This window comes from Aythya ferina (genome assembly GCF_964211825.1).
Source record: "Aythya ferina genome assembly, chromosome: 3".
NCBI lineage: Eukaryota > Metazoa > Chordata > Aves > Anseriformes > Anatidae > Aythya > Aythya ferina.
Window position 1 is genome coordinate 13,124,778 of NC_140298.1, and position 19,945 is coordinate 13,144,722.

At 54.4% G+C, this 19,945-nt stretch overlaps 1 protein-coding gene across 2 annotated transcripts in view; it reads right to left on the minus strand.

Moving 5' to 3' along the window:
- PPP2R5D (protein phosphatase 2 regulatory subunit B'delta) overlaps window positions 1–19,627 on the minus strand; it is a 29,019-nt gene extending 9,392 nt beyond the window's left edge. The window contains exons 1-13 of one of the 2 annotated variants that reach the window (XM_084514758.1): window positions 19,543–19,627; window positions 19,115–19,195; window positions 13,557–13,764; window positions 12,465–12,664; window positions 12,023–12,133; window positions 10,384–10,476; window positions 9,761–9,891; window positions 9,277–9,336; window positions 8,742–8,850; window positions 7,814–7,867; window positions 4,893–5,063; window positions 2,738–2,865; window positions 479–580 (exon numbers count right to left, since the gene is read on the minus strand). In XM_084514758.1, the coding sequence (XP_084370884.1) occupies window positions 479–580; window positions 2,738–2,865; window positions 4,893–5,063; window positions 7,814–7,867; window positions 8,742–8,850; window positions 9,277–9,336; window positions 9,761–9,891; window positions 10,384–10,476; window positions 12,023–12,133; window positions 12,465–12,664; window positions 13,557–13,764; window positions 19,115–19,195; window positions 19,543–19,569 (1,475 nt within the window). In that variant the 5' untranslated portion in view covers window positions 19,570–19,627. Of the gene's footprint in view, window positions 1–478; window positions 581–2,737; window positions 2,866–4,892; window positions 5,064–7,813; window positions 7,868–8,741; window positions 8,851–9,276; window positions 9,337–9,760; window positions 9,892–10,383; window positions 10,477–12,022; window positions 12,134–12,464; window positions 12,665–13,556; window positions 13,765–17,445; window positions 17,591–19,114; window positions 19,196–19,542 lie in introns of those variants that run through there. The other variant, XM_084514759.1, reaches the window with a different exon arrangement.
- Between the last annotated feature and the right edge of the window lie 318 nt (window positions 19,628–19,945).

Below are 19,945 nucleotides of genomic sequence, written 5' to 3' on the forward strand. Positions count from 1 at the left end.
TTCCTTGAAGTTCCACGTTTTATTCCATCTTTATCGCTGAAAAATTGAAAGTGTCCTGCAGTTGGCATAAAACATCTTCTGCACCGCAGCAAAGTTCTTTAGAAAAGATTTCCTAAAGCAGCAGGATTCCACCGGCATTCACTAACACACATAAAAACTGCTAAATATTTCCCAAATTCTCTGAAAAGCTGAGTAGCCTCTACATTGCAATTTATTTCCTCATGAGCCAGCAAACTCTGTCACTCTTTTCCAAGCTACCTGCTTCAGCAGAACTGAAAAGAATTTTTTAATCTCATCACACATTTAACTCTTCTCATCTCCACACACGGTTACTGCTGAGGAGTCCTCTGCTTTTTGACCAAATGATTTGTACCACCTTTGCGTTTCCCCCCCTGAGAAATGGCATCTGTCACCTGGTACTACACCCAAAGCGACTCCAGGACCAGCTCAAGTCACTGGGCAAGAACCTCTTACTCACTTCTGCTTCTCTGCTTTGTATTGCTGCGTGCAGTCATCAAAAAGCTTCTGATTCATCTCCATGAACAGCTTCAGTGCATTGTAGATCAGCCCATGGATTGTCCTGCAAGGAAATCGGGAAAGGAGAACAAGTCATGGTGGTACCCGCCAGGTCCTCAGCCCTGCGTTAGCCCCAGCAGCACAGACACCAGCCAACAGTTGCAGCAACTCCTTGTACGCTACGGAAATGTTACAAAAGATTTGCACACAGCCCTGGCTCCTCGTGTGGGAAGACCCTCTCCACAAACACAGCACCTGAGACCATCCCGTGGAGAAAGAAATGGAGGAGAAAGACAGAAAAGACCGCTGGGATAGCCCTGCTCTGACTGCGCTCCTCGTGAGTGCCAAAACAACCATTAATTCCTTAATTTCTAACATCAGAAACTGGAGAAAAAGGACACTAAGGACCTGCTCGGGACTGTTCTGAAGAGGGCTTTACCTAACCTAGCTCTAGTGCCTCCCACAAGTCACCTCATGATACACAATGTGACATTTTTGGGCCGCCCAGTGTTTACTCCTGGGTTTTTGTCACCGAGCTGCCCAAAAGACAGCCGTTCAGCATCCCTCGAGAGATGGAAACAAGCACAAGTACCCCAGAAGAAAAGCTGCCTTCATGTCAGCAACCTATGTACAAGTTACACTGTGCCTGAGCTCTCTGGGACCAGGACTCTCGTAGGGAATAAAAACAAGCATTGAAGCCATTTCTGAAACACCTGATACAGGGGAAACGATGAGAGACTCGGTAGATCTGAGCCCTGTGCCTCTCCAGCTCTACAGGTATGATAAGGAGGAGAGCCACAGCCCTCCTGGGCTTATTATGCAGGCTGTCTGACAAAGCGCTGGGAGTAGAGGAGCTATGGGAAGGAGGAGGAGAATCTGAGGTACTCGGCCTGTGCTGAGACAATGTGACTGGTGCTAAAACAGAGAGAAAAGGAGAAGTACAAGGAAAACAACTTCAGGACCTCCTCTGCCATAGCACTGGGAAGGAGCCAAGAAGGAAAGGCAGAAACAGCAGAATCCTGAATGCTGGCTGGTGAAAGAAGGAAACAACTGGCAGAGGGCTTCAGAGCAGAACATGAAGTCCTGTTCTGAACTCTGATCAGGAGGGGCAACAACACTGGGTGCGAGTGTGTCTGTGTGCACGTCTGCACGCACACCTGCAAATGTGCACAGGTACCTGTGCGAGCGCCTGTCTGCACACGCACGTGCCTGCCTTCTGGTGCACATGTGCACGCCTCTGTCTGTGCACGTTTGTGTCTGCACAGGTACGCTGAACGGCATCGGATGCAACAGAGAGCAAGGCAGCTCCGTTTGGAGAGCTAACGCATTCACCCGAGTCTTTAGGGCACCCGTGACTGGTGGCTCAGGTTTGTGCTTCCTGCTGTAATGACGAGAAGGAAGCAGTCAAAGCAGACCAGCAGGGAGCTGTTTGCAAACAAGTTCTGCATCACAACCCTGAATTTGCTACCACAGTGTATGCTTAACTCCTGGTCTCACTCAGCCTCCCCAGAATTAATTATTTTGCTTTTTCTGCCCCCTGGAATAGAAGACTTTTTTTTTTTTTTTTAAATCTCACTGTCTTTTTTTGCTGGAAGATTTTAGGATCTCAGCTGCGGACTGAGTATTTCCAGCTAATTCATTAAAAGGAAGTGAGCTCTGCAACTTGGGTTAAATGGAAAAGGAATCAGCTGAGGAAGCAGTTGGAAGAAAGGCCAGCAGGAAGTTGATGGGAGAACCACAACACAGACCAGCACCGAGAAAGCAGACGTGGGAGGCGATCTGACAGGGGGCATGTGCCTGCTTGGTTCTGCTTTCTCCACTCCTCCTGTACTCAAACGCAGTCAGGCACTGCAGGACCCAGCGTCTCTGGTCACAGAGAGCATACACACGGGGGCTCACCAGTTAGCAAGCAGCCAGAAATGGGTTGGAAAACCTCCAGCACACCTCCAAGAGACCCGCAGCATTAGTGACACGCAGGTATCCATCCCTGGGCAGGCCCGACAGCCGCAAGGCCGATCACTGCAAGATGCCTGACCCCACGGGACACTGTGGTGTGCTGCGACAGGTTCCCGTGCTGAAACCAGGAACACCCCCTCTGGCTCAGCAACTGGTGTCACCGAGTGCCATGCGTCGTTGCACTGTAGCAGCATGCCCCAAGATCGCCAGTAGGTCAAGCAATCCTGCATGCACAGCAAGTGCCAGGGCATGCGGAAAGACCTACTTGTTCCAGTGACTCTTGGAGTTCTTGTAGAGCGCTGGAAACATGATCGGGAGAATTTTGGCTGCGTTATCGCTGATCAGGCTCATGATATATTCGTTGTTCCAATAGTACAGTGCTCGCTCTGCCACCTGCAGTGGGAGAGAAACCCATCCTTGGAGAGGCTCCTTCCAGCCACACCTGTGGTGCACGTGGAAGCTGTGCGCTGCTGAGAGCAGAGCTTGCCACCGCTCAGCTGAGGAGCAAACGCTTCCCCGCAGCACAGGCAGCAGGGCTGACCTCGGCCACCTTCTACATGGCCATTTATTCCCTCTGCCTAAAGCTATTACCCTTAGCTTTTGCCAGACACTTCTCACTTCCTGGGGAAAAACCTCATGACTAAGCTAGTCTAACATCATCCTGATGGCTCCGTCACCCTTTACACAACACTTGAGCACAGCAATGTCATCCTCTCCAGGTCCTAGCACAGATTCACTCCAAGCCTCTTTCACTTCCTCAGACCGCACTCCGCAAGGCTCCATTTCTACCACTCCTCCCTGGCCTTCTCCACAGCACAGTCTCTCTGGGCTTTCAAGCATGCTTCAGGCACCAGGCCCACCATTCATCCCCAGATCTAAAAGGGTGAAAGTATGGAAAATCTTGGGGCAGCCACCTTGCTCTGTCAATTCAAACAAGTCTAGCACGCTTCCATATTGCGATGGATTCAATCAGAGTTCTTCATATTTAACCACAAATCTCAGCAATGCAGTCCCCACGCTGGGGATAAATTTCTGCATTTAGTGCTCGCTTGAGGGTGACAAACAGCTAGGAAGAGAGGCATCCGGTCTGTTTGGTATTTCAGCTGACAGAGAACTCACTACATCCCCTTAACCTGTCATTTCACCTGAGTAAAGAAAGTGAAACTCGTCTCACGTCACTTGCCTAGCTTTGGTTTCTACCTATTAGATCTCATTAGGCCTTTGTCTGCTAGACTAACACACAATCCACTTGGAGAAAACTCTCTCCCACCACGGTATGCAGACCTACCATGAAGTCAATTCCTATTTGTGCTCTCAGGCAAGCTACAGACACCAAAACTGCTCCGTCTTACTGTATGGAACGCCTCTGAGGTTTATTCCCCTGGACTGTGAGGTGTTTGCACCTTGTCCAGGTTTTTCAGACTTACTTTGCAAAGAGCTGACAGCGGAAGAGGCCTGCTCTGCAGTACAGGATGCCTCTCCCCCAGCCTTTGCCCTTTTCCTTTCAAGCTCCCTCATTCCCTACCGCTGCAACTTCCACGCACAAAGCTCCTGCTGGTCCTTTGGTTCCCATCCACCACCCGTGTAACCCACAGCCAGCTGGCTTCCGCCAAGCTCCCCGAGCCCTGCCCAGAGTCAATCCCTTTCAGGGAGCAGTGGTCTTCTACACACACACAACCTAGGCTGAGCTCATTTTTGTACTGAACACCTGCCTTTGTTTCTCACTGTATAAGAGGGGGACTGAAGCCAGCCTGCCTCACCAAGCAGTTGCACCCACTCAGAGGGCTCTGCCACCACTCAACACCCCACCCAGAGCCGGGTGAGTCGCGTGTTTCATCAGCAAGCCGTGCATCTGCCTCCTGCACACTGTGGCAAACGAAAACACTTGGTGAAGAACAGCTGCAAGGAGCTACCTGCAGCTCCTACCACCCCGCAGATTTTCAGCCCTAAGACTATCATCCACAGAGACTGCTTTAGCCTGGTACTGCGGGTAGCTTCCTTCAGCGGCACCAAGGAAGAAGCAGACTCTGGCACTTCCAGTACGCCATCAGCTACACCAGAATTACACAAAGTACCTTCTCCGAAGCCACTTTCATTCCACAGCCTCTCTTTGGTTGGCCTCACCCCAGTGCTGCGCTCAGCTTGGTCCTGCTGTGACAGGGTGACACTGGGCGGCTCTCCCCATAATACACGGTGCAGCAGGAGGGGGACCACTAAGCAGCTTAGTTTTCGCTTTGGACGAGCTGGCTCTGAGGCTGGGGCGAGGATTCTCACCCCTCCCAGCATGTGGCACCCCAGTACTCACCCTGGTGACACCTCCGTCACCACTAATCCACAGAGCTCAAGAGCTGCGGCGTTACCCACGCGTGCCAAGTGGGTTACAAGGCAGCGCCCTACCCGTTCCCCGAGCTGGGACCCACCTGGAAGTGTGGGCTGGAGACGCACTTGGCCAGCTGCCTGAACAAGGGCTCCATGACTTTCACAAACTCGGACGGCTCGATCACGTCCAGGATCTCTTCCAGCTCGTTTAAGAACATCACCTCCTTGGGACTGTGCGTTTTCGGCCAGAACTTCAGCAAGCCCACGATCACCTGAGCGGGGAGGGCACGGACACAGCGTTAGAAGTTAACATCAGCAGCAAAATGAGATTTTAAAGGTCTGGCCACAACTGCAGAAGAGAAAAAGTAACAGAAGTAACAAGACTTTGTCAGAGAGTCAGGGTGGGTTACCAGGGAAGAAGGCAAAGTACAAACTCTGCCAAGTTGCACGCAAGACAGCAGCAGTGCCCAGGGTGAGAAAGTTACGTGCTACCAGCACAGAGCTCAGAACTCCTTCCCCAAGCACAGTTTAACAACAAAGGCTTGAGACAGAGCGGGCTGGGGCTGCCAGAGGGGGCAGAGCAACACGGGAGGATCAACGAGTAGAGTCAGAAATGCTGCACAGAGGGTGATTAAGGAATCATTATCCAATGCATTGCAGATCGGGAATACTCGGAAGCACCCAATAAATAATGCAATGGTCAGGTTCAGCCCAGGCAACAGGAAGTACCAGCACACACACAGGTAACTGGATTACAGAGCTCGTTCGTGGAAGGCTTTGTGGAGCAAACTTTCTGGAGCAAACATGCTCCAGAAGGGAACAGGTAAGTTCGTGGAGGCTAAACCTAATGATGATGATTAAATTTGACAATGCAGATCTAACTTCTGGGGGAAGAAACTATTGCTTACAGGACTGTGGAAGGAAATACTAAGAGAAGAGCTACATTCCACCTGATTTATTTATTATTTCTGCTTCCCTCCCTACCCATCTGCTTCTAGGCACTGTCAAAGACAGGGTCCAAGATCCTGCAGACCTTCGCTCTGGGGGAAACATTGGTGTGGCATTTACAGAAACGCTGACTCTGTGCTCTAACTCTACAGCCACTGGATTCAGACAACTGCTGCTAACAGCTACTCTTTTAAACCATGTCCTTAGATCCGATTCTGAGCATCTGAGAGGAATTTCAGCGGGCAAAGCAAGAGCAACATTTGAGCATTATGTTTCCACCAAGCCAAGGCTCAGGAAGCCAGCAGCTGGATATCCTCGCTGTTCTTCATTACTCAGGTCTGCCAGTCAGGCTGGAGTTAGCTCCAGTGACTCAGACAATTTCTCCTACAGCTAAGGTGGTACGAGGTGTGTCGGGTCTGCCTTCGCTCCTCCCGAGCACATCTGACGTCTTGCTCACCTGGCAGGCGGTCAGGCTGCTGTAATGCAGGAGCTGCCATGCCAAGCCTTGCTGAGCAAGCTTCTGGGAGGCACACTCCAAGCCAGTGTGGGCCTAGGAAGATCTGGCCTCCTTCCAGCACTGGTGGCAACAGCTCCTGGTGCAGTCTGAGCCCTGCTGGTGCACAACCCCTGTAATTTTCCAAGGCTTCAATAGCCCCTGTAATACCAGTAGTCTGTTCGAAACCTTCGCAAGGAGGATGCTTCATCGACAGGGCTGTGATAATATGGCCTTGGTCTGGCTGGTCAGGATCCAACGCAATGGACCGCTGAAGGTAGTGAAATTGGGTCGTTCCACTGCTTTCTACAAACACCCAAGCAGACCTGGGTGTCTTATCCAGGGACCACCAACTCCAGAAGCAGCAACGAGCTATGGAGCTCTACTATCTATATAAGCTGCAGAATGGATTGGAAATATTGACAGATTTTCTATTTCTCTTTTATCCCTCGCTCTACAGCGAGAGCTTTGGCAGGAGGCTGCTGGGCTGGATTTCAGCCACAGGAAGTGCTCAGCATGATCAGGAAGCCACCTTACACAATTTGTTGCAGAGGAGGCTTTTGGGAACACAGGAAATGGAGGTCCTACACTGAAGAGAAATGCGAGGAGGTCTGCTTCAGCACTGCTGGTGTCAGAGCTGCAGAGCCAGAAAGCTGACAACAGCTGACCAGTTTCCACCCAGTACCATCAGGCTCACCACAAACGCACACATTTCAGCCAAAGAACAGAACGACCTCAACTAGTGCTACTCATTAAAATGCTCACACGTTCTGGTGCTCCCTGCTCCAGTGACACAAGTACACGTTCTTTGGCCATCTGCTGTTTTGAGGTTGTGAAGCTCAGCTCTGCAGAAGACGTTTCCTGGCCTCCAGGAGGTGGAAAAACATTTGTCTCCTGCTTGCACCCTCTGCCAAGCCAGCATATAGCCTGGCTACCACTGCAGGCCCGCGTAGCCAGTTACTGGAATATTGGAGGGCTCCACTGCTCACACATTTTAGAACTGGATGTTTCAACAGCACTCCATCCTGGAGGCATATGTCTCTACACTGAGACTTAGCACTGTGGAGTTAGCCTACGGATGCTAGAGCAGGAGGAATATTTTCATCAAGAAACAGGGGCTTGCCTACGTAGATCTATGGGTCCCAGGTTCCTAACCTCATCCTCATGGTTCCTTGGCCAGCTCTGGCAGTCGGGAGTGAATTTGTGCTATTCCAAGGCCCCGTGATCTCATGCTGGTTCCATTAGATATAAGACAGAAACATGCTTTGTCTCTGCAGAATCCGTCACAAGCTGAAAGCCCTGTTCTGAAAAGACACTCCATAATTTTCTTTCTGCTGCATCAAGACCTGAAGCACAAAAGCAAACTCCAAACCACCTTCCTGAAGCTTTCAGGGCAGAATGCAAAAGGCTTGCACATGAGCAGCACTGCCCCTTCTGCCCACAGGGTGCCAGGCAAGTACAGTAAACAATCTCGATGCCTCTCAGCCTCTCCAGCCCTTTTTCCTTCTTGCTGAATTGTAAGGAAGCTGTGAAACTTTCTGGGACTTGACTGACACGCAGAGGTTAAGCAAGGTTACTCACCGGCTCTGTCAAGCTGCTGTCTTTCTCCAAGAACTGTACAACACAGTACGCCAACTGCAGGAGAGAACACAGCGAGATTAGAGCAGCCCCAAATGTGCTGGAGATTAAAATGCTGCCACCGCCACCCACAGCTGGAAGTCACGTTAGGCCCCCCACAGCGCGTGTGACAAAGCAGACAGCTGCAGCTCCAAAGGAATCCAGTTCTTCTGATGGCAATCGGGGGCTCACAGAGACAGGATCTGAGCTCAGGACATTTGTGCAGCGCAGAGGATACAACGTGAGGCACCTAGAGCCATCTGCAGCTAATACATTCAAACGCAAGCACAGCCGCACGCAGGGGAGGGAGCAAACTCAACTATCAGCAAGCCCTACCCGCATAAAAATGAGGCTGTGAAAATAGACAGCACTGTTCAGTATCCATTTTTCACTTTCTAGCCTGAGTCCCAATCTTCTCCGCTTTTCTCTTCCCTTATTACTTATAAATGACAAGAAATTAATCTCTGTACCAGCCTAGCAGCCCAGCACACTGATTTCTCCGCATATCTCAGCCATGACTAAGAGATGACACACCACAGATGACTGGAGCTCAGAAATTTTACCTCCCTGGTTTCAGCAGGGCACCAATATTTCATAAACTTGCAGCACAGAAAGGCAGAGCAGGACAGAGCATTCGCTCAGCAGGTAATGACAGGATATCCTCCTACCAGCCAGGGGCAAAAAGCACACGTATACACACGCGGGCCCAGACATTACAAGGCTGGGACAAACCACCACGATTAAAGGTTAGTGCAGAGCCCCGAACATCTTATACATCTGATACACCAAGAAGTTTGTGTAATATAGCAACACAGCCTGCTGAGCATCTACAAGAAAGCCCGAATGAACGCTTTTGCAAGAATCTGCCCTGGGAACGTGAAGCACTTCTCACCTGTGGGTGGTAGACACTGAGAGACTTCACCTTGTGCAGCGGTAACAAGACCCTGATGAGGAACATCTTGTGCTCTTCCTTCAGCGGCAAAGCAAACCCATTGATTATGCTGAGAAGAAACAAATATTCTATTTAATGTCTTCCCCCAGCGGAAATACATTATCTCCCACTTCAAAGGAATCCCTGAGATGCCCTAGCTCTCTCATTAGGAACTTGAGAAAGCACCAACCAGCAGAAGCGAGGCGGCTGGGGCCCAACCCTGCACACCCCGCTCGGTAAGAGCACGTTTCCTCAGCTAGAAACTGGTCTCAAACACAACAGAAGAGCAGACTCATGTGGGGAGGAGAAGGCTACTGCCACATTTATCAGAAGGCTGGAGAGGGCTTTCACTGTATGCTTCACCAGACTGAGACCCTCTGAAAGAGGTGGCTCCTGCAAGAACAACTGAAAAAAGGCACTACCAGCTCACGCAGCACAGTGGGCTAGGATAGCTCACCCACCACGGGCCCTCTGGGACTTCCAAAAATGCCCTTACCTTCCCAGGATCTCCAGCAGCTCTGCAATCCCATTGTGGTGCTCTGTTTCATAGATGAACCTAAAGAGAAGAGACAAATGACAGGTTGTTGCCAAGTGCTGGACTCAGTCTGATTAGCAAAAGGAAGGACAAACAACAGAGATAAGGATTTTCCTAGCAAAAAGCAGAACTCCAAGACAGCAGGGCAAGGTGTAAGAGTTTGAGGCAAGTATTCTATTCGCAGATCCCAGATCAGCACAACCTCAAAGAAGCTAACACTCACCAGTCCCAGCATTTGCTACGTATGCTGAAGGTACAACTACCGAACTGTCACGGCTCTTGGGCAGAGGTGAATGCTATCCACACCTCAGCAGCGGGACATAACTGAGCCACCTGGCTAATGAAAGTCTGGATCACAGATGGATTCCTGTTCCAGTACCCAGGATTTATCTCACTGGATTGTACCACCCATCCAGCAAGCCAGCGGCGCTGAGAAACATCTCACCTGTAAAATATATTGTTGATCTGCCGCCTCACGTACGCTCGCAGACCCAGGAACTTGCCATAGATCCTGTGCAGAATCGTCTTTAGGAAGTCTCGTTCTCTGGGGTCTTCGCTGTCAAAGAGATCCAGCAGCTGCGGGGACACCAAGTCAGTCACTGTCTGCACACTGCCTGGTGGGACAGCGCTACAGGCAATGCTGGGCAGCACTCCTGCTCAGCTCAAGTGGCTCTTCCAGACGAGCCTTCAGCACCCTTGTCACAGCAGCTGCTCCCCTGAAACACGCAGCCTCCTATCCACCAGCTGGCACCAGCAGCACCTTTCATCTCCTCAAGCATGGCAGTGGCCAAAACACTCTCCAAAGCTGTGAGTTCCTGGGCTTCCCTTCAAAGCCCCCACTGCCCCGCTCCTCCTGTACAATGATGAGCTCCAGGGACCACAGCCCACACACCTTCTTGCCCTGCTCAGAGAATTCGGGCTGCTCTTTCAATATAAGACATTGAAAGAAAGAAACCCCCCATCATCTGGCACCTCCTGACACAGACTATTTGTGTAACCCCTGGGCCAAAGCCTGCTGCACGTCCTTCCCAGAGGTGCTGCACAGAGGCAGGGGCTACGATTACTTACAGACAGTACAAATTTCTGGTCGATGTATTTCTTCGCTATGTTCGGCTGGAAGTCGGGTGACTCCAGGAACCTCAGGAAGAACTCGTACACCAGCTGGGGAAGGAGAAAGAGAGATCGCTTAGAAATCCCCCCTCACCAGCGTTTACTTCATGTTTTAAATCTTTTCTTTCTCCTTAAGGATTTGGGGGAAAGCTGAGAGGCCTGAACGGGGGCACAGAAGACACAGGAACACGTTTCCCCACAGCTGCCCTCAGTATGATGGAGAGTGGCACGTTAACTGTCCAAGTCTGCACGAGATCTCATCACCTTAGCTCCCGCCAAAGACAACAGCCACCTGCTCAGATGAAGACACCATGCTTGGGAAACCCTTTTCCTCCCTCCAGCCCCTGCCTGTACAGAGAACAGAAACCCGCAGAAGAGATGGCGACGTCTTAGATTTCCTTGGAAGCTTTCGAGACACACCAAGGAAGAACAGAAAAGCGAAGACATGAAATGACCCCAGGACAACACATCGTGTCCTCTGACTCATGGGGATGGGCTCCAGGTTGTCCTTGACCCTGCTAAACCATGCGAGATCCACGTTGTGTCCCCCTTGGGGGAAAAAGGCCGGCTTGCTTTGAGAAGGCTGCCAGCACTGAAACAATAACTTCTAGTTCTGTCCTAGATGGGCAAGACTATCTGAGGGCTGACCCTGCTGAAAATGCTTCTGAGGAACCCCTTTGCCAAACCAGGAAGCTGCATCCTACTACAGGGTGCCAAGCAATGCCATTCCCACCACCACCCCCAAGCCTACACCACCCGCAGCAGTGAGAAGCCGTTAACCACTGCTGCGGAACTGCTCCTTATTTCCCGGCTATTTTTTGCTTCATCCTGCCGTGACTGCCTCTTGTTCTGCCTTTGTCACCTTGACAGCCTGTCTCCATGCAGGCGCCTGGGGAGATCCTCATGAGCTCACTCCCTGACTTCCAGTTCTCAGCTCTGTTACACCATGGCTACTCTTGCCTTCAAATCTCTTTTCATGGATGTTGTCTTAAAGGCTACTTCTCAGGACACGCAGCTTACTGAAAAGATCCTTGGTCCCCTTCCCTCTTCGTCCCCTCCAGTTCCCTGTCCTTTTCTGGTCACATCTGCTCCCAGTTAATGCAACCGGATCACATCCAGCACACAGGTGACGTGTTAGCAGGTGCCGGCACAGGTTTTATTTTGGCAACAGGCACTCTTCTTCCTCCACATGCCTCCTAGGGAGCACGGCAAGAAGAGACAAGGGTGCTACCTCTAATTCTGCTGAAGCCCAGAGGATGAGGGCTCTTGAGCCTTTGTGAGGGAAATTAACACTGCGGGGATTTGCTTCTTCCGTAGGCAATAACGGCACGACCCCCTCTACTCCCAGCAAAGTGTTCACTTCCAGCCCACCTCAGTGCCACACGGGACGATGGGCATCTGCAGGTAAATGCTGCACAGATCCAGCAGTCTCCTTCCAGGACAGCCCTGCACTGCCTCTGACCCACGCGTGGCAGGCCTTGCCCTTCCCTCTCCCAGCACACAGCAAGCCTCACTTGCTGGGGCAGGCAGCAAGGTGACACAGACTCCTGAGTCCCCAGAGATGAATTGATCAGGCCTCTCTCCTGCTCCTCCTCACCTGGAGGTGCGGCCAGGCAGCCTCTAACGTAGGCTCATCTTCCTCAGGGTCAAACTCCGCGCCTGTGGGATTGGATGACGGTGGGAGCGTCCGGAAAAGGTTCACTGAAAACTGAGGGGAGCAAAAAGGGGTATGAATGCCAGCCCTGTGCTTCACGGCGGTCCTCCCAGCAGCAAACCCCTCAGCGCTGTGATTTGCCATAGCTGTGCCCACAGACAGCTCCCCTTCTAGAGGCTGCGGGGTTACAGATCGCACGTGAACTCCACGAGTGCAGCCTGGGCCAGGGACAAAAGCTTCCAGCTCAATAAAGGAAGGGGTAAGACTGGGGTCATGCTGCTCTCTGGCAAACCCATGTTTCTCCCTCTCCGTCTCCCTCCCAAAAGCACATTTCCGAGCAGTCCCTTCCTCTAACACACGAGCACAGGCTGGCCTCACGCCCTACCATGATAACAGCCTCAGGATAGATGGCCTCGGTGACGACGTCACGGTTGTGCGTGATGTATTCTACCATCTCGTTGAGTCCCGCTCGCTTCACCTCCTTGAACTTCAAGTCGCTGAGGGGGTCGGAGATGAAGTCGAAAAGCACGCAGCACTGCCGCAGCTTCTGGATGAAAAGCTCTTCGCGTTCGTGCGGAGGAGCATCTGGAAGAGAAAGCAAGGATGCCTGTCCTTGGAGGTGGGCACAGCACCTACCTGGCTCGTCCAGAGATGGCTCCCATCAGAGCCAGCAGCCCCACAGTGACAGGGGGAGCTGGGCAGAGCACGCGGCAGGCTCATCGTCTTCCCAGGGAGCAGCCCAAAGGAGAGGGGCCAAGGTGGCAGAGGCCCTGCACTAATGGCATTCTCCTTATGGTATTTTGCCACTGAAACTGTGCTGCGAGGGCCAGCCAGGTGAACATACAGCTCGCTTGCAGAATGAGTGCTGAGCTGCAAGGCACCGCCCCTGCTGAAAAGGCTCCTCCTGTCCCTGTGAACAATGTCAGCAGCCGGCCTGGCTGAGCGACTGCTGAAAACGCTTTCTCCTTGCACTTAAGGCATCTTTAATTGCCCCATTACAGAGACTAACTGCTAATGCTGTGTAATTGCCCTAATGCAGACAAGTTCAATAGCGCTACCAGAGTTTGCAATGGAAACAGGAGGAGGAGGAGGAGGAGGAGGAGGAGGAGAACTGCTCCTCTCCCAGGAGCACACGGCTGCAGGGACCATGAGCAGCCTGCACCAAGGACTCTGCACTTTGCCACCCTTCCTGCACAATCTGCAGGACCTGAAGCATTCTCAAGTTAACTTGAGCACCAGGGCTTCAATCAGCTCAAATGGGAAGGCAACAAAGCTCACACCGAGCATCCTCCTTTTCTTTTAGGCTCCCCACCAGTTCCCAGCCTGCTGCCACGCCAAGCACCTTTCCCAGAGCCATCCCTGCAGCACAGCGGGCAGGAGGCTAGTGGGACACTGCCAGGGGCCCTCTGGAAAGAGCCCTCACACCACAGCGCGCTGCCTGGAGGAAGAACAGCTCATCAGGCAGGCCACCCTGTACCTTTGAGGGCTGGGAGCTTTTGCAGTTCCCGGTTTTTGCTCAGATTGAAGCGAGAAGAGCTGTGCCGACGCTCCTTCTTCACAATCTGGGGTCCCCCCGAGTACTTGATCTTGTTCAGCTGGGTCGGAGGGGGAGCACTGTTACTGGGACGCTTATTCGAAGTCGGCTGCTGCTGCTGCTGCTGCGGCTGCTGCTGCGGCTGCTGGGCCTGATGAGAAAAGAGAGGAGAATTCATGAGCTTTTACCTTCAAGCCTCACAAAGAGTCAGGTGTAATCAGTGTCTTTTTGGCCTGAAGAAATGGGGCACATTTTGCACTGCTGGACTCTCATTTCAGCACATCTCACCTGCTTCTGCAAGGCTCTAGACCGGTCGGTTGCACTTGCGGCACACCTGCAAAGTGGGCATCAGTTTTATTCACCCCTGAGAGGTTCCACGAAGGCATCAGAGCCTCCTGGTACACGTGGTGCTAGAGATACGGAAAGCAAAGCCACGTCTTGCCACAAGCTGCTAGAATTTACTGACAAACTCTTTGCTTGTGCTCTCCCCCAGCAGACATTCTCTCCACTTCATGCTTGTTAAACAGCACTTGCTGTTTAACAGCAAGTTGCTTATTTTCTTGCATTTCCTTTTTTTCAGCGGGTCACCAGAAACTCAAGGCAGTGTTTTCGCAGCTCAGCTCTGTTTGGCTGAAGCTCTGCTGGTCCCACCTGGGCCCTAATGGCTTACTAAGTGATCCCATGCCACCACACTGACCTAACTCACAGAAAACACGTGGAAAAGGGTGACATCCCAACACAGCACCCAGCAAGGCTCCCATCCCCTGGCTCAGCCAACTCCTCCCAGCTGGCACACGAAGCCAAGGAGCTGCAGGGTGAATCAGTTCAGGGCCCCACGGGGATAGTGCAATGGATTGGGGGGGAGGTGGGCGAAACCCTTGCACGTCAGTCCCTTCAGTACAAACACACACCTCCCCGGGACGCCACCCTGTAGGATTTTGGGGGAAAGCTCCAGCAGAGCAGCAGCTTGTCCGGGCTCTCCTCCAAACAAGATTCAGCCAGTATTTTCCTGCGAGGAGCAGCCTAGCTGCAGCTTACCCAAGACAGGAACAGCCCTTACCCAAGCCGAGCCCTGACGCTTCCCAAAGAGGTGCAGCACAGCAGCGCTGCGCAAGAAGCAGCGAACACACCCACACGGGGCTTGCAAGAGATCTCGAATGGTTCTGCTTCAAACTCAGCCCCAAACCAAGGTGGGGGGGAAGACGAGAAGATTCGAACTCCCTGCAGTTGAGATTTGGTCCAGTTCCTCGCGTGGAGCAGCGCGGTCTGATGAAGAGAGGAGGGAGCGAGACGAGCCTTGTGATGAGCACAGCTGCACCTGCCAGAACCAGCAGGCCCAGACCACAAACTGGAGGCAGCAAATCCTGACCAGGGGTCTCCCCTCAGCAGCCAAACTGAGCTAAACCCTTGCTGGAGCCCTTCCAGGAGCGAAATACATCCCTCACCCCGACCGTCTGGGTAGCAGGGCAGCCTGAGGCACCCAGATGCTGCCCTGGCAGCTTAGGGGAGGCGAGTCCTCTGCTCTGGGCCGCTCTTCTCCTTCCACGGGGAAGGAGGGCAGGATGTGAATGCTGAGCCACCACGGGGGGCAGATGATACAGAGGGAAACCAAAGATGTGTCAGCAGCCCGACAGGTAACGCCAGGGGAAGCGGGGCACCTGGGCTGCCCTAGAAGACATGTGGGGCTGACAGGACATGTCTGTGCGTTCCCCACCCACTCAGGAACGCCCCAGGCAAATGTTCCCAGCTCGGTACACGCACCGCACGCTCCCAGCTTACAGCCACGCTCCCCTCACCAGGGGCTCTGCAGGACTCCTTGCCCCCAGTGCCCGCGGTCCTCGACAGCCGCCAGCAGAAGCAGCGAAAGGCGGCTTTGGATTTAACCGCTGGGCGCTCAGGAAACAGACACACCGACATGGAAATTACACAGCCGAGTTTGCCAGAGCAAATCTGCTGGTGGGGAAGGTCGGGTAGGCTGCGCCTGTGCTGCAGCGCTCAGGAGGGTTAGGAGGGATTGATCCTCTCTGGGCTTTCTGGCGTTGGACTGAGCTCTTGCTTTCAGGAGGTGGCAGGCCCGCTGTCCCCTCTCCCTTCAGTACCTCCTACCTTCGTCACATGAATCAGGAGCGAGGAGGCTCGCTTCAAGTTCCCTAACGCAGCCTCCATCCTTGAGATCACCGCAGGCTGCTAGGACTGAAGGCTTTCCCCTTCACGACCTCGCCAACCCATCCCCTGGCGTGGCCACCAGCTCCCTGCCACGGGCACGGCTCCGCCTGCTCCCGGCACCCCCACGGCAAGCCCTGCTGCCCGCCTGCCGAAGCCAGCGGCACCAAGCGCGGTGCAGCAGCCCCACCTTCCCCTCTGCGGAGGAGCCAAGAGGATGGGCCGGCCCCAGTCGCACCCGGGGTTTCAGCTCCCCCAGCTCCTTGGCATTTCCTCCCTGCTGGTTCCCACCGCCTCTCCTCCTCCTCCTCCTCGCGGGGAACTTGTTGGTGCACGCCGCTGAGCCCCGGGCCCCAAACCTCAGGCTCGGGGCTGTTTCAGTGGCAGCTCCGCTCCGCTCTCCTGCCCATCCATGACCTCACCTCTGCAGGCACTCCCACTGCAGCTGGGCGCATCGCCGCCGCTCCGCCAGCCCTTCTGCCTCGCCGGTCCCTGGAGCATCCCCCGCTCGCTAAGCTCCTCAGCCCGGATCTGCTCTCGGCTCCTCCTCCTCCTCCGATGACTCTTCCCTTCCCATCCCTCAAGTCAGTACCTGCTCCCTTTGTCTCTCGCTACCCGGCTTCCCTATTAAAAACCGAGCTCCCTGCCTCCGAGGTAACAGCAGCACGCCGGAAGGCCTGGCCCTGAATAATCGACTCCAGGTACTGCAGCACCGAGCCCCGCGGAGGTGGCTGCAGCAGACGTAAGGCGGCGGCTCGGTGAGAAGGAGCACCCCCCTCTCCCGGAGCCGCACACCCCATCCGCCAGCCTGCGAGCTGCCCTTGGGGCTGCACGGCAACTCCTCTTCTTCCCTGCTGCTGTTAATCCCGCTCCCACTTCCAGGTCATTAACTCTCCTCCCCACCCAGCTGCCTCTCCCAGTCTCTCTGGCCAGGAGGAGTAACTCTGTCTCATCCTCGCACCCAACACCGCCTTGGTCTCCAACATTATTTCTTTTTTCTCCTTAAACAGCCACAGAGAAATTCTCTCCGTTCATACCTCCATCACGTTCCACCAACCACACCAACCTTTTATTTCCCACTCCCACATCTTCCTGCACAGCCCCCGTCTCTCCCAGACAAAACTGCCCCTCCAAAGGCAGGGGTTTCCTGCCCCCTTTGGCCCCCTCCGCAGAGACCCCCACAGGAGGTCCTCAACTGGGATCCACAGAGCCAGAGCTGCTCCTCGCAGAGCTTTGCTCATTCCACCAGCCGGACAACTTGCCTGCAAAATGAGTCCCAGCTTTCGGGCTAAATGAGGGCTGCCAGCCCTTCCCTGCTCCTTGGAGCACAGCGTGAGGGAGGAAAAGCAGCCACTGGAAGAGAAGCGCCCAAACACTGCTCTGCTCCAAGCCCCTCAGCCATCTGAGAGCCGAGGAAAGGTGACAATTCCCTTTGGCGCTCACAGATTTCACCCTCAGAAAAGCACCCAGACAACCACAACTCCACGGAAGAATTCAGAGGGTGCAAGACTCCCACAATGGCAGCAGAGGCACCAACCCCACCACACAATACTGCTCTGGGTGTTTCACGAGGAAAGACCCCCTCCTGCTTCCAACAGGAGGAAGGAGCCTCAATCCCAGCACGCGCACCAAATTCCTTCCAGTCCCCCAACGTGAAAGTCAGAAATACCTTTCTGTGCCTCCTGAAGAGCAGGAAAATTGCATTCAAACTGGCATACATTTCTTCTGAGCAAGCAAAGAGCTCTCTTCCATTCTGCAGCAAGGCAGTCTGGAGGCAGGAAAGCACCGAGAGGGAACGACTCCACTGCAAGCTCAACAGGGAAATGGAGACGAGACCTGTGGCAGTGGCACATTGCAGAGGTGTCTCCTTTCTGCTCTCTGTTCCTATGATCAAAGGAGACCCAGCTTTCCATCTTAAAGAAGGGCTGGAGTTTGTTTGGGGTATGAGGAAGTGGCTGGGTATGTTTTGTGGGAGGGAGGGTTAGACACAACACCTCCAAGTTTCTCCTGCGCCGGGGAACAACCAGACATTATGTGCCATGTCAGGTCACGGAGGGAAGCTCGCAGCCTGAGCTATTCCCCCAGTCAGCAGCCGGCTCTCCAGCAGGCTGTCTGCACCTCTGGGCACAGAATAAAACAGGCAGAGGCCAGGATGAGGACAGGATAGAGAAAAAGGACCTACGAAACTGCCACCTGCTCCACGGAAACAAACTCAGCTGATTCCTACACAGCAGGCTGGCCATGAGCAGGGCTTGAACCTTGAAGTGGAGCAGCTGTGGCAGGTCTGCAACCCAGGTCTGTGCTTTGGAAGAGACTCTAAAATACCCGTATTTCGACCACGATGTTCCCACTGAACTACAGATTTCCTCCTGGTCTTCATTAGACTTAATTCTCCTCCCTGAAACCCTCCAGATCCTAAGTGCAACGCGCTCCAGATAAGACTTGAGCACGCAGGCTTCTATGGACAGAGAAGCGGCACAACTTGTTCGCCAAACTGCAGTATGAAAATAAATAAAATACCCACATACACACGGGCATCCTTCCCTGAACATGTGTACAACGCTCCTCCCAGCCAAGTCTCAAAACCTGCAGCCACGCTGTTTGAGTGCTGCTCAGAAAAGCTGCAGTTCACCCAAGTTTTTGCTAGTTCTAGCCCCGCTTATCATCTTATCACATCCTGCTGAGGCCATCCTAATACATCTGGCCTGGCAGCATCCAAACTGAGAGCGAAAGAGGCTCTGCGTAGCTGGGAATAGACCGTGCCTTTTCGTGAGTAATGCTGCGTTCAGCGATGAGGCTGTAATACCGAAGGAGAATTATTTCATCTCCAGCACTTCACCCCTATTCTTCGAGGTGTCCTAGCAATTATTTCGTAGTCTCACTCCCCCAGAAAATGCCTCAGAAGAACAAGTTCTTTTTGCTGCAGCTCCTCACTACTCTCCCACTCTGACACAAGGTGACAACAGGGTTTATTGTGCTTCGCTCTGACAGGAGCACGGAAGCTGCTCCAGCCTGTCAGCCTTCCTCCTCCCTGAGAGCTGCGGCTCCTCTCCCTCTGCACGCTCCGTGCGCAGCGCTCGCCATCAGCGTTGTGCCAACTCTCTCCTCGCAGGGCCGCGGGGTACGGGACTCACCCCGTCCCCTCCTCAAGCTGCCATCACTCCCTTTGGGCTGCATTTCACAGGGCACTAACTCCACCTCAACTTTTAGGCTTCGGCGGCTCCGTGAGACGCCGGGGAGGTGTGCTAGCCGGCGGGGCGGCCGCAGGACACCCCCAGGCGTGAGACACCGCTCTTCCTCGAGGATGCGCAGGGCTGGAAGCCTGGTGGCAGCCTTACCTCCTCCGAATTCTCTGCCCCGCCATCCTTCCCTCCGCCGCCTCCGGCCTTCGGGGCGCTTTTGGCTGACTTCGGAGACTCCTGGAGGGGCGACAAGACACGGGGGGGGGGCGGCTTTCACCTCGTGCCCCCCTCCCAGGACCCCCCTAGAGGGTTAGGGTGGGGATAAAGGGATGGAGGGTGGATAAAGGAGGGAGGGGGGGGTGGATGTCGGTGCCCCCCCCCCCAGGCGCGCCCCCGCCGCCCTCCTGCACCAGCCGCCCCGCCCCCTGCCGGCCGCAGCCCCGCGTGCGCGCGCCCCCGCCTCAACGGCCGCGCCGTGAGGGGAAACAGGGCCGCGGCGGGGAGGGGGTGAAGGCAACGGCAAGGCCCCGCCGCTGAGGGCCGAGGGCTCTGGGGGAGCCCCCGGGGGCCCGTCCCGGCCTCACCTTCTCCTTCTTGAGCTTGTAGGGCATGGTGAGCGCCCGGCCCCGGCCCCAGCCCCGGCCGCGGTCCCGGCCCCTGCCGCTCCGCTCCCGCCGCCGCCGCCGCCGCCGCCGCCTGCGCCCGGGCCCGGCCGCGGCTCCCCGCTCCCATTGGGCCAGCGGCGGGAGCCTGCCTAGCAACTGCTGACGCCGCCGCCGCGCCGCCGCAGCGCGGGGGGATTTTGTGATTGGTGGAGAGGGAGAAAGGGAGGGGGGGGTGGTGCTGAGGGGATGGGGATGGGGATGGGGGGAGCTGCCTCAGCCTCCTCGCCTCAGGGGGTGCCTCCTCGCTGCAGGTTTTGGGCACCACAGGGGCGAGGCTCATAAGATCACACCTAAGCACCGCGCTCAGCCCCCAACACGAGGG